Raw genomic sequence first — 13472 nt, forward strand, 5'->3', positions numbered from 1 at the left:
AACACAACAGACAGCTCACTGAGCTATACGGTTTAAGAGCAAACCCCACTTCATCTTCTTCACTGTACAATTTTATCTCTTCCAGGTCCTGATAACAGTATAAATAATATTTAAATATTATTAAATATAGTAATATTTAAATCTAAAATTATTCTTGCTGGTTTTCCATAAAACCCTCTCATGTATCCTGACTAACTTAACATCCACCCATGACAGGATGCAAAAAGGACCTCTCCATCAGATTTTAGAGTGTGGACAGGACACGGGAGGAGAAGCACACTGGTAATCAGTGCATATGTTCTAAATGGGTGTAACATGCTCATATAGCTGTTCCCATAAGCATTCTAGCTACTGCATTCTGGACCAACTGAAACTTCTGAAGATTCTTCGACAGCAGCCAGATGTACAGTGCATTACAGGAGTTCCATCTTGATGTAAAAAAAGGCATATGTCACTGTGGCTTGGTCCAGCTTCCCTAGAAATAAACACAAATGGTGTACCAGCTTAAGTTAGGGACAGGACCACCCTGGTCACAGCCACTATCTGAGACTCCCAGATTATGAATCCTGCCTCTCAAGGGGCGTGCTACCTACCATTAACAGACTGACACCCTGCATCACAAGAATATTTCATCCCACACCGAGCTTGCTAGCCCTAATTCGGCCCATTACTGCCTTCAGGCAACAGGTCAGGACATCCCTGAAAACAGATGGAAACGAGATAGAGCTCTGTGTCATCCACATACTGATAACAATGCACCCCAGATCTCCAGATGTTCTCTGCCAGGGGTGTCATGTAGAACCCTGGTTGTTAAAGTTCATGAGAAAGTTGTTTGAAGTTGCTGCGCATCCAGCCTGCTTAAACAAAGCTGCCCCAAATCATCTTGTGTACACCAGTGCTTACTGCTTTGAGCTTTGTAGTTGTTTTGCTCTTCCACTGGCAGGGCAGCAGTCTAAATTGCTCACTGTACTGCTAGTTGCTCATTATTTCCAATTAAAGGTAACAAAAACATTTGCTGAAGGAGTAAGGGAAAACTGATGGTCCGTTTCCATGATTTTGCTTCAAGCCTGGGGCCTCCAAACATTCAGAATAGATTTTTCTGTTTTATTTTTCATTTGATGAGCTGAAATATGCAGTGCCAAGGAACACTTTTGCCCAATCTATGTGTTACCAGTACAACCACTGTAGATGTTAAAACAATATAGGGACAAGATGGAACAACATATGGCATCATAAGCCAGGCTTCCCCAACCTGGCGCTCTCCCAGATGTTTTAGACTACAATACCCATCAGCCCCAGCCAACATGGTCAATGGTCGGAGATTCTGAGAGTTGTAGTCCAAAACATCTGGAGAGCACCAGGTTGGGGGGGGCTGTCATTGACTCAGAAGTCCTCCAACATCACTTGACAATGACCTCCCAGAAAGAATCAAAACCATCATAAAACAATGCCCTCAAAACCCATCCCTGCCAGGCAATCCAGAAGGACAGCACGATCAAAAATATTTAAAGCAGCTGAGAGACCCAGCAGAACCAAGAGGAATTAGCTCCTCTGTCCAGCTCCTGATGTAGTTTGCCAACCAGGATGACCAAACAGTTTCTGTCCCAAACCAGGCCAGATGCCAGACTGAAATGGGTCTAAATAATCAATTTCATCCAAGAACCTCTGAATTTTGCACTGTAGTACTGTCTAAAATCCATATTACATACAGGAGACATGTCCCAAACCAGCTACCTTACAGAGTCATATTTTGAGGAACACCAACGACCATACAATTTTAGAAGTTAACCTGAGGAACTACTTAACATTTGTGTTAGGTACATGGCAAGATTGCTACATGAAGTCTTAATTCAGATGTCACAAAAGGAAGACGTAGCCCCTTGTTTATGGGTACTTACATTTCACCTTTCAACAAAACTCCCATGGCAGCTGACACAGTCAAGTACACAGATTAAAATACAAAATGTATAAAATGCAAAACACAAAAGAACAATATAAATCCATAAAAATATGAGAGCAGTGTAAAATCCCACAGCAGAGATAAAACAGATTAAAGCTGAGCAATAAAACATGACAGTGCAATTCTATGCATGTCTGCTCAGACATAAGTCCTACTAACTTCAGTAGAACCTACTCCCATGTAAGTGTGTATACGATTGCATTCTAAAGGGCCTGAGAGAATATGGAGGTCTTTGGTGCTGAAAGGACATCAAAGACAACACCAGGTGAGCTTTTCTGAAGTCACCAGGTGAGCCTTTTTGGAGTTATCATCCGCATTTTTAACACATTGCCAGATTCCAACTGCTAGCCAAGAAACTCATCCACCACTACTTCCCAATTTCTTTAACATCCTGCCAATGCCAGAACCTATCAGAAGGAGGCATTGTTAATAGCCTTCCTCCGACCAGTGATGGGGGCACTTAATTTTTCTGCAGAAAAAAATATGTTTCCAAAGTTCATTAAGAACAATAAATGGATACCAATTGCAAATACAATATTAGACAAGCACGGTAGTTTCAAAGTCATAATTAATGTTTTTCAGGTGATTATCCCTAGCAAGTATGTGAGAGAATACATGTATGTGATTGAAATACATATATGCCTTGGTGTGAAATGGAACTAAGAAGTAGTGACAGCAAAACTGAAGGTGCCCCAACAACCTCAGTGGAAGACAGCTGAACTCTGTTGAAACAGAGGAGTTGTTGTCAACATATCATGCACAATTTTTTTGGTTGCTAAAATTAATTACTGTGGTCTTCCCCAACCTGGTGCCCTCCATGCTGCTGACTGAAGGATGCTGGGAGTTGTAGTCAAACATATCTGGAGGGTAGAAGATTGGGGAAGGCTGAATTAGTGTCAAGTTTTCAGTACCTTTGTTTCTTTCCTACATTTAAACAATAAGAGAAGTAAATGCTATTGTCTTTAAACTTTTACAATAAAAATGTAAAAATATTACAATAAAAATGTCTACATGATACAACATTTAAATCACATTAAGTGTGCTCTAATTTCCCCCCTCAAATATTTCAGGTCACATATTTGAGACAAAAAAATTAACATGGAGCACTTTTTTTTAAGCACTGTTGTTTATTTTACTTGCATTTAGTAAACATGTTAAATTGGATTACTCTCTAGTGATTTTCCAATGCAAAGAGAAAAATTTCCAGTGCAAATGACCTTAAGCAAACTAGTCTAATTTGCATCAGCACATTTTCCAGTTAAAGATTTTCTGGAAAAAACACATCATTGTCTACCACTAAACCAGAGATGCAAATAGTGTGGCCCCCAAGACTTGTCTGTGGCCCTGAAACCCCCAGCATCTGGGCTGCTGAAAGAAAGGGGGAAGGGGAAAAAATAAGAAGAAAAAAGCTTTAGGAACAAACTTTATTATTCCTGCCATAGAAGCCTTGTTCCTAGAGTGTCCTAGAAAAGAGTGCCTGAAGGTTCCTGCCAGCTTCCTAAGATGCTCTAGGAATGAAGCTTCTATTGCAGGAACCATACAGAGTTTTTTCCTCTCTGTTTGGCAATAAGGTTGGGGGGGCTGGGGAGCATCAATACTTTGATGTTGCAACATGCAACAGATGCTATTGCTGCAAGACCAGGATCTGTTGCTGCTGCAGTGAGTGTGCATGAGAATGAGTGGTGTGCGTGTGTCTATACGTAGCCTCCATCACGCCAGCAGACATGGCCACTGGAGCTGAAAAGGTTGTGCATCCCTGCCCTGAAAAAACAATAACTTAATTACAATTCAAAAGCCACAATATTATAATACCTTTATTATAAATTTTGCATATTGTATTTTTAATGTTTGTAATCTTTGTAAACATCCCAGAGAGTTTCAGCTATGGGGTGGTATAAAAATGTAAATCATGATGATGAATCAAAATATCACAGGCCTGAGTTACCATAAGTTCAGGTAGCCTTCCCCAACCTGGTGCTTTTTAGATATTTTGGACTACAGCTCTCATCATCCCTGATCATGAGCCACTCTGAGTGTGACTGATTTTATTTTATTTTTATTTATTTTATTTATTTCATTTCTATACCGCCCAATAGCCGAAGCTCTCTGGGCGGTTCACAAAAACTAAAACCAAACAACACACAATAAAACAATTTAAAATATATAGAACATTAAAACCACAATATAACAATACAACCACAATAAAACCTAGCAGCAGTACAGGAGTTTAAAATACAGATTTAAAACAGCAAAGATAAAAATTTAGAAAGCTAAAATGCCTGGGAAAATAAAAAGGTCTTCACCTGGCGCCAAAAGGAATACAATGTAGGCGCCAGGCGAACCTCACTAGGGAGCTCATTCCAGAGCCGGGGTGCCACAGCAGAAAAAGCCCTCCTCCTAGTAGCCACCCGCCTCACTTCCTTTGGCAGGGGCTCACGGAGAAGGGCCGCTGATGATGATCTTAAGGTCCGGGCAGGCATATATGGGAGGAGGCGATCCTTCAGGTAACCTGGCCCCAAGCCGTTAAGGGCTTTGAATGTTAACACCAGCACTTTGAATCGGGCCCGGAAATGGACTGGCAGCCAGTGCAGCTGGAAAAGTACTGGCGTAATATGAGCTCGCAGGCCAGTCCCTGTTAACAATCTTGCTGCCCTATTTTGGACCAGCTGAAGTTTCCGGACCGTTTTCAAAGGCAGCCCCACGTATAACGCATTGCAGTAATCCAGACGAGAAGTTAACTGATAACTGATGGGAGTTATAGCCCCAAACATCTAAAAGGCATCAGACTGGGGATGGCCAAGTTAAGGGATAACCAAACAATAGTTTGGATCCAGGTTTAGTCATGTTTAGAGCAGACCTACTGATTTCAATAAGTCTACTCTAAGTCTGGCTAAATCTGGATCTAACCTAGTGAAACCAGAAAAAGGCCAAAGACAGTACTAAAGCTATAATCTCCCCTTACTTCCACCAACTCTCTCCCCCTTGTTACCTATCGTGGCTGACCAACTTACAGAAAGTGCCTAGATCACAGCTGAATAACCTGGAAGTTCCTCACTGGAAAAGATAATGTCCGAATGAGTTATTAGAAGAGAGCATGTATACTAAATAAGCCTGCTTCAATGCACAACTGAAAGTATCAGCTTTCACATATGGAAGACAATATCGCTTACTTGATTAATATTTCCACTGAATTTTATAAGGACTCTAGTGTACACATTTTTTTTCATGTTGTACTAGATCAAGTACGACTTTTCAGTGAAATGCAACTGCTATCCAACTACCATGCAGTTAGGACCATGTATGTACGTCACACAACCTGGTGTGTACATACTGTATTAGCATGCCTGCACACATATGCAATTTTCAAAGAGGCTAACTTAAGAGGGGTGGACACACTGGCAGGCTATTGACTGGAACTCATCCCCTAAGCTGGTCCAACCAAACAAGGGTTTGTTGACCCTCAGGGCAAGGCTTATCAATGTACACAGGCATTTGCCTCAGGGCTTATGTGGAAGGGACCAGAATTTTTCTCCGGGAAGATTACCAGTATTTTAATACTGAGCCAATTGGTTAATTGTTCACTTCTATTAATGCGTAATGCTGAACACACACTTACAAACTCTAACAGTGTTGCAATAAGAGCTGAACAAATGCAGTCAGTGAGGCCTCTGGAGATATGAATCCAGATGGTCAAATTCATATTTTGCTAATCACAGGAAGGAACATAATTTCATTTGAACTAAAAAAAAATCATTTTTCAATCCACATTCTATGGCTGCAACCCTCACCAATTTTAATAGAAAATATGGACTGCTTCATACATACATTCACATAAACATACACATGACATTTAAATTTAAATGCAATGTGGAAAAATGAAAAGCATGTGTACCATTCCATGTGTCATCCAGATACACATGCTAACTAGTAAAGTCTGGCTGCAACCCCATGCCATATGAATATGTGGTAGTAAAACATATGTTTGCAAGACACACTAAGGTACAACGGAAACTACCACATTAACCCACCAGCAACATTTCTTTTCTTATTAAACAGTCAAGTCTTTGCTCTGGACTGCTCAAATATCTGAAGTTAAATCTGTGATAGTAATGATGTGCTTGCATGTGGGAAACCGAGGTTCAAATACTCAGGGTAGTTCATAGTTGACTAGGTAAGTTACTATCTCTCAGACTAATCCACATCACAGGACTGTTCTGAGGCTAAAATATCACCTCGAGTACCCTCAGGGAACAGTTGGACACAAATACTGAAATTATGTCCTTTCCTAAAATAACGGTTTGATTATTCCCTTAAATCTTAAGTTTAATTCTGACTGAAAATATTATCACTAATAAATGAACTGATGAAGGATGAAAAGAGCATATAAAATATGAATTTGTAGTAAAAGCAAAGAAAACATTACGAGCATGAACCCAAAGTAAAGAGCGATTCAATATAAAATACAAATGTGGAGTCCGACTAAAGAAATTCCTAAAGACAGATAACTATTGGAGGAAGAAAAATCTTGGTAAGCAACATTGCAACCCTAAGCATGTCTACTCTACTAAATGGGTATAGCCCTAAAGTGCTAAAATGTTTTGGTGGCAGAAAAAGTAAGAGTCACAAGGAAAGACTGAAAGTGGCACTGCAGCACCAAGAGATCAAAGATATTCCAAATAATAGAGAAAAGAATGAACTATCAATACATTGCTTTCTCTGACCAACAAGTACAGCTAGAAAAGATGTCAAATGCAATTCTGTTCTCATGAAGTTCTTTCTATTAAGTATCCTTTGACTACATGCATCCTTTGCAACAGAGCTAAGATACGGGTATCTTGTTCACACAAACTATCACTTTGACTCAGAATAATCAGAAACTATTCATTTGCATGGCATGTGCAACAATAGGGCCACATGCATGCATTAACTGAAGCACAGTAACTATTTCTGTATGCCAGAAGGGTTAGAGGCACAGGCCATCAGAAATAAATAAATTGCAATAAACAGTAAAGCATAGAGTCATAGCATCATAGGGTTGTAAGGGGCCTACAAGACCATCAGAAGTCCAACCCGCTGCTCAGTGCAGGAAGCCTGATTCCCAATCGGACTCCCATCCAAGTACTAACCAGGGCTGACCCTGCTTAGCTTCTGAGATCTGATGAGATCAGGCACATCCAGCCCAAGTTTGAGGCATGTTTCTTGCAGCACTGCAAGAAACTGCAGTGAACAGTAAAATAATAAACAGTCACATGAACTTAAAAGTGAATGAAAACACAGGAAGTGTCCACACAAATTTAAATCAGAAAAAGCCCATTAGGGCATACACACATTAGCTCAAATTATTGCAACTTTCTATTATCTTCTTCTTGGTTTTCACAACCATCATCCTACAATTTGGAGCCATCACTCCCACTGGTGATTTTTATTTTTAAAGAAACACAAGCAAAAAGCTTCTTTTGTTTACACATCTGAAGCAAAAGTGATTAGTGCATGTTCTAAGCCCCAGGCTAGGTCACATGCTGGAAAATCAAGGGAGGGGGGAGCAAGTAACAGTGTTGTTGCCCTCTAAGTCATTTTAGGACAGCTTAAGGCTGAAATGCTAAGAACATATATACTTGAAATCAACGAGCCTTAGGTGTGCTTAGAATCGAGAGTGCAAGGGTTCCTAGCATCCATTTTATAAGTCCAGAAAATTCAGGACTATTCTTTTTTAGTTAATATTCCATATGTTAGCCTCTGCATTAGTCCCTTCAGTCTTGGAAAATAAGCAAGACATTTCCAAGTGAACCAGTTTGGGAGGAAATAAACACTCAAACTTTCTCAGCAACTTTGTAGGCTAAACTCCTCAACCGAGTTCACTTCTCCTTTCTAGTTACATGATCACAGGGATTCATACTTCTCTTGGTACCTTTGACTACTTGTAAATGTATATTTGCCTTAATGCATGAGCAGGGTGCCATACTGACCCTTATACAAAGACTTACTCAAGTATCTAATACGCATTAACGCTAAAGAGCAGTATGCAATTTTGACAGGGTCTATTTCGAACGCAGCCCACCCACTGCTGGTTTAACACCGGCCAGCATCCCACTTCTGAGGGATGACTTAGCGCTAAGCATCACTGAAAACAGTTTGGATTACTTCTTAATACAGTGTAAAGAACTAGGGTGTTAATATTCTGGCCACCCTGGAAACACACACATATTTGGTCTCATCCAAATGATTCAAAAAAGTGCATTTTCCTCCTGCAAGTCCCCCATAGCACTACATCCAATCACAAGAAGCTGCATATGCGCCAGATCCTTGGATCATCTTGCCCAGTTTTGCTTACTCTGACCAGAAGTGGCTCCTCAGGGTTTCAGGTCGAGGTCTTTCCCATCACCTGCTACCTGACCCGCTTACCTGGAGTTGCCAGGAACAAACCGAGGACCTTCTGCAAAGTCTCTATAAAAGAAGGTATATATGATCTGGGGCAGAGAATGCCTTGCTACAGAGAAGGCAACCATGCATATGCATAGCTTGCTGCCCTGTGTTAAAGGGAGTGCTGTCAATTTCACTTATGCAGTCAACAGCAGACAAGGGAACTTGAAAAAGCTGGTCTTCATCTCTACTGTGTCCAACTCAAGCCTCAGCATATGTTTGGAGAAACCCTTTAGCTGGACTTGCTCCAAAGGTAAAACTGCCAAAGGCTTGTCTAAAGCCAACATGGAGGATCTAAGCAGCTACACAATGTCCCTCTTCCTCCCCTTGAAAATTAGGTTGTGAGAAGTATTCTTATGATGGTGTTCTAAAGCAAGGCAACACACATTCCACATTTTTAAGGCTTTCAAACCCTTTACAAAAATAGTGCAGGCATGTATGGCAAGAAAGCTGTGTTACCTGTCAGCAGTTCATATGTCACAAGCACTATTCAATGGGTGCCTGTGACAGTCTCCCAGCTGCAATAACATGGCACTTGCACTTGAAATAGCAGATCTGATGGAAGAATTACATTTACTTCAGGCACTAAATATTATGGTTTGAGTGCTGGGAAAGTGAGACAGCTCTTTTACTGAAGGGCTACTTGGACAAAGATGCTTGGATGCTCCACAATGAAAGACTATCAGGAAAGAGAGGAGAGATAAAGATTAACTATTTCCATCTCAAGTAGAACAGTCAGATGCCCATGCCTTCTCAGAAGCAAATCACAAGAAGATTCAGTTGTATTTCAGAGCAGGATTAGAGGAAACAGAGGGGTATGAGAGAAAGAAACAAAAGAAGGAATGTGATGTGATTCCCATGAAATAGGCTCTGTGCACAGACCACCAAGCTTTGCAGTCTGTTCACTCTAAATACATAGTTTTGGTTGATAACCCTGATCTTAGGATTCATAAACGAGAAGAAAAAAAGGGCAGAAATATATTTATAAAATAATAAACTCCCATCTCGGAAGCTAAGCAGGGTCAGCCCTGGTTAGGACTTGGATAGGAGGCCACCTGGGAATCAGGCTTCCTGCACTGGGCAGGGGGTTGCACTCCTTGTAGGCCCCTTCCAACCCTATGATTCTATGCTCTGAAAGTTTATTTCTAGTGCCATCCATGAGGAGACCATGTCACTGAAAAACAGCTGTAGGATTGTTTTTGGTGACATCTTAACATCTTCAGTGTCTTTTAAACACTCGTCTGTCCTACTCATGAACTAGAGAGGAGGGAAAGGGCAGCACTATGTTTCTGATGAAAGCTTATAGGCAAAGATTGTGGTCAAGTAGGGGCTCACAATCAGACTAGTGACTACCAGGGCACAATAGTTACCCAAGGCATACTGAGGTCAATTATTCTAAACCTAGGACTAATTCATATGCCATGTTTTTAGATGTACCTATAAATACATTTTGGGTTGGATCCATCTGCCTTCTGTTAACACAGAAGGTGCCTCTGCCCAATTTTTGAGGGCCCCTTCTGGCCCACACCACAGCTCACCCTTCAGCAGGATGCTCTGACCCTCTGCATAGCATTGTCAGGGGGCTGGAGGGGATGCCAATGGGAAGGAGGGGGAGAAGTCCACTTGCATGCACCTTTATTTGGATCCATCCCATGGATGTGTACATTTAAAAATATAACTTAGGAAACAAAAAAAGCCTATATTTTAAAAGATATATATTATATTTAAATTAATAATAAAGTAAAGCAAAAAATCTACAACTTTAAAAAGGTATATATCATACAGGCACACTTTTCAGGAGATGGGACAGTCTACAGCTGCCACCCAGGTTTGCTGTTCAGTAATATACATAACAGCCATCAGACTAAACGTCCAGAAACAATGCTAGAAGACCAGAGATCCTACTTTTTCTTGCGTATTTTATGAAAACAGGGCCCCTTGAACATACATCCAAGCAGAAGTTACGCCTTGAGAGCTTTTTAACCCCCAGGTCACACTCACAATAGGAACGATGATATTGTGACACGAAGGGCAACTTTCCCCTCTCTGTACCTCCCCCCACCCTTTCCCCGCATGCTTAGGAGCAAGCCTGCATTAGTGCGTGCAGAGGCAGAAATAGCTATTTCAGACTTAAAGGCAAGAGCAGCTTAAGCCCGCTGGAGAGGCGCGCGCCCATGAGTTTTAACACAACCGTAACCACAGCTTCATCCCCTGCCTTCCCAAGACAGACAGATCTCTCCCCCACACCCGCTGCACGATCTGTTGTTTTTTGGGGAACTCTGTTGTGGATGCTGTTTTGAGGGGGGCGTCTTTGGAAAATACGGGGAATGCCTTGCAGTGGAGGCCACCCTCCACGGGGCGCCCTAAAATCTGCTTGCTTGCTTGCTTGCAAGCACCCCTCACCTGGTCTCCTGGTTGCTGAATTTCTTCGTCACCACTTTCCCCAGGTCCAGCCCCAGCCGATCGGCCACGCGCTGGGACAGATCCTGATGCGAGCTGCCGCTGAAGAGCACGATGTTAGGCATGGCTGGGCACGCGCGGACCTCAGCAAGGGCGATGATGATGACGGCGGCGGAGGAAGCCCGGGTCGAGCTGGAGCTGGGGAGAGAGACCGAGAGAGAGGGCAGGAGGGAAGGAAGGAAGGAGAGAGAGCGGGCACGCGCCGCGGGCAGGTCAAATAACCGCGGTCGCGCGCCCTCCCCCGAGGCCCCGCCCCCTCCAGCCGAGCGCGCCGTAGGCCCGCGGCCCCCCTGCGCCCGCTCCTCTCTGCGTTCAGGGGTCGCAGACTCAGAGGGCGAAGTGGGCGGAGCTAGAGGATAGTGACGTTAGGTAGGGGCGGGACGCGGTTGCCGTGAGACGGAGGACGGGAGAGGCTGCGGGAGCGAAGCATAGAGATAAAAAAAAGAGGAAGAGCGACGCGGCCAAACCCTCGGCAAAGGGGTGAAATCCGCCGCTGCGTGGTCAGACACCTCTACGCCCGCGAAGCGACGTCCCGCCCTGCACTGCGCGGAAGGGATATGGTATGATTTACACTGGACGTGAGACAGGAACGCTAGTGGAACCTTGGACCGGAAGACGCGCAGAACGATGCTGAAATGGCGGAGGATCATTTTAAAACCTTCTATCTCTGTGGTGGGGAGCAGGGCATTGTGGGTAGAAGGGCATTTAGTGTGGCAAAGGAGGATGGGAAGAAGGGACGGAAGAGACTGGTTCGGCGACCAGAGGGGGCAAGGAATGGTGGGGGCGGGGAGAGAAGCAGTGGAGGGCGGTGGCTCCGATTTCGGTGGGGCGGTGATTCCCTTCTGGGCTCTGTCAGAACCAGCCAAAGCTCTGAAGGAGCTATCCAAGGTGCTGAAGCCATTTTGCGGCGAGGGTTCGGCTCCTTGGATCGCTCCTTTACAGTTCTGGCTGGTTCTGACTGAAACCCAGAATGCATTGACCGCCCGGCGAAATCGGAGCCACCAGCCTCCTCTGCAAACGAGAGGGAGAGAGAGGCGCGTCGGGTGGTCAGCGAGGGCAGAGGGGGCGAGGGAAAGGGTGCACGCCAGTCTGCACCACGCTCAGGCGGAAGGCAGCCCCCCGAATTACAGGGAGTTTGTTCACAACTGTGTGGGTGTGGTGGTGCTGGAGTTACAGCCGCACCACACCTGCAGGGTGCCAGGTTAGGGAAAGCTCACGTGAGAGCTGGGATCTCATCCTAACTCATGTTGATGGGCTGTTCCTGTTTCAGGAACATTGTGAGAAACCTTTGTCAGGACCAACCAAGATGGCACCAAGCGGTGAGCAACCTTTCCAGTTCGTCAGAACTCTGTTCCAGGTTGGCAATGGCAACAGTTTAGTGGCATGGCAATAAGTAGACCTCTGCATGCCCAATATACCTAGGACAGTTTTTGGAGCGGGATGCATGCAAATTCAACACACGTAATACCAACGCAAGCCACAAACTGAGATTGTACCAGTCCACGCTCTGATTCTAGCTGGTCAAGACAGGCTGGATCCCAGTTGGCACAGCAGCCGCGCGGCAAATTCTATTCTAGTTTGTACTGCCTTGTGGTATCACTTTGGTGATTGCCAGCAGAAACTAAGCCAAAACAGCAGAAATGGAGCCAAAAATGGAGATAACAGCATGATCAGTCCCAAGCTTTACATGTTTTTTTTTTTTTTTTAACTTTAAAAAACCTGAGGGAACAAGCAATAACAAAACAGCTCAATGAGGACTGGGCATGCGCAGTAGCCACAGAATGTTTAGCATCAACAGGAACAGAAGAATGGGTTGGAGAAATGGAATAGCCTGCTGGAGTCCTTTACAGCGTTCACTGAGTATCTTGGAGGAGGGTACGACTGACAGGCTGGCACTCTGAACAGGAGGACTCTTGGTAGGAAGTGAATATACATGGCAACAGCTGCAGATCCTACTTGCATAATCCAGATGTTGACATTTGACTAGTGAAATACAGAATCTTGTACTATGCTGTAGGGTCTGAACAACTTTACTGAGGTAGATGGAATAATAAGGATATTTCAGGCTGCAACTTCATGCACACTTATGTGGGAGTAAGCCCCACTTAACACAGACATACATAGATTTGGACTGCATAAATAATTCTATTGGAAACTAGCTTTGTATGACATGCCGGAAAATACACAGATTTGTAGACATTAAATGTAAAAATTATGCTTCCTAGGTAGCAGTGAAATGTCCATTTATAAGTAATGGCTCTAGGGTGTACTAGCTATCAGATCCCTTTTAATGTTATGGTAGGGCTGTGGCTGAACTAAGGAGTCCAGTTATTGGAGTTCAGCCTCCTGTGACCGTGCCAACTTACAACTTTAGGGTACACCTGGCATCGTGGCTCTTTGTATGTCATGCTTTATCATTTGCTTAAGTATATTAGTGACTTCAAGCATGCCCCATCTATTTTATTGTTCAATTTTGGTTTGTTTTCTTTCTTATTCTTAAAGCATTGTGAAGTGAAACACTTTGCAGGGAATGCAAGTGTTGCTTGCAAATTCGGTATGAATGGTTCCTTGTTGCTGTGAGTCTCAAATAAATTTGACCCCTCACATAAAGAGCAAACCATCACAATCAGGT

General features: G+C 43.4%; 1 protein-coding gene across 5 annotated transcripts in view; it reads right to left on the reverse strand.

Moving 5' to 3' along the window:
• PRPS2 (phosphoribosyl pyrophosphate synthetase 2) overlaps positions 1-11169 on the reverse strand; it is a 38144-nt gene extending 26975 nt beyond the window's left edge. For 2 of the 5 annotated variants that reach the window (XM_084844198.1, XM_084844199.1), the window contains exon 1: positions 10784-11169. In XM_084844198.1, coding sequence (XP_084700324.1) covers positions 10784-10905 — 122 coding nt within the window. In that variant the 5' untranslated portion in view covers positions 10906-11169. Of the gene's footprint in view, positions 1-368; positions 700-8839 lie in introns of all 5 variants that reach the window. The other 3 variants (XM_084844201.1, XM_084844200.1, XM_084844202.1) reach the window with 3 other exon arrangements.
• Between the last annotated feature and the right edge of the window lie 2303 nt (positions 11170-13472).

The sequence above is a fragment of the Heloderma suspectum genome, chromosome 3 (assembly GCF_057233095.1).
Source record: "Heloderma suspectum isolate Gila_16-S chromosome 3, 16-S_ref, whole genome shotgun sequence".
Taxonomy (NCBI): Eukaryota; Metazoa; Chordata; class Lepidosauria; order Squamata; family Helodermatidae; genus Heloderma; species Heloderma suspectum.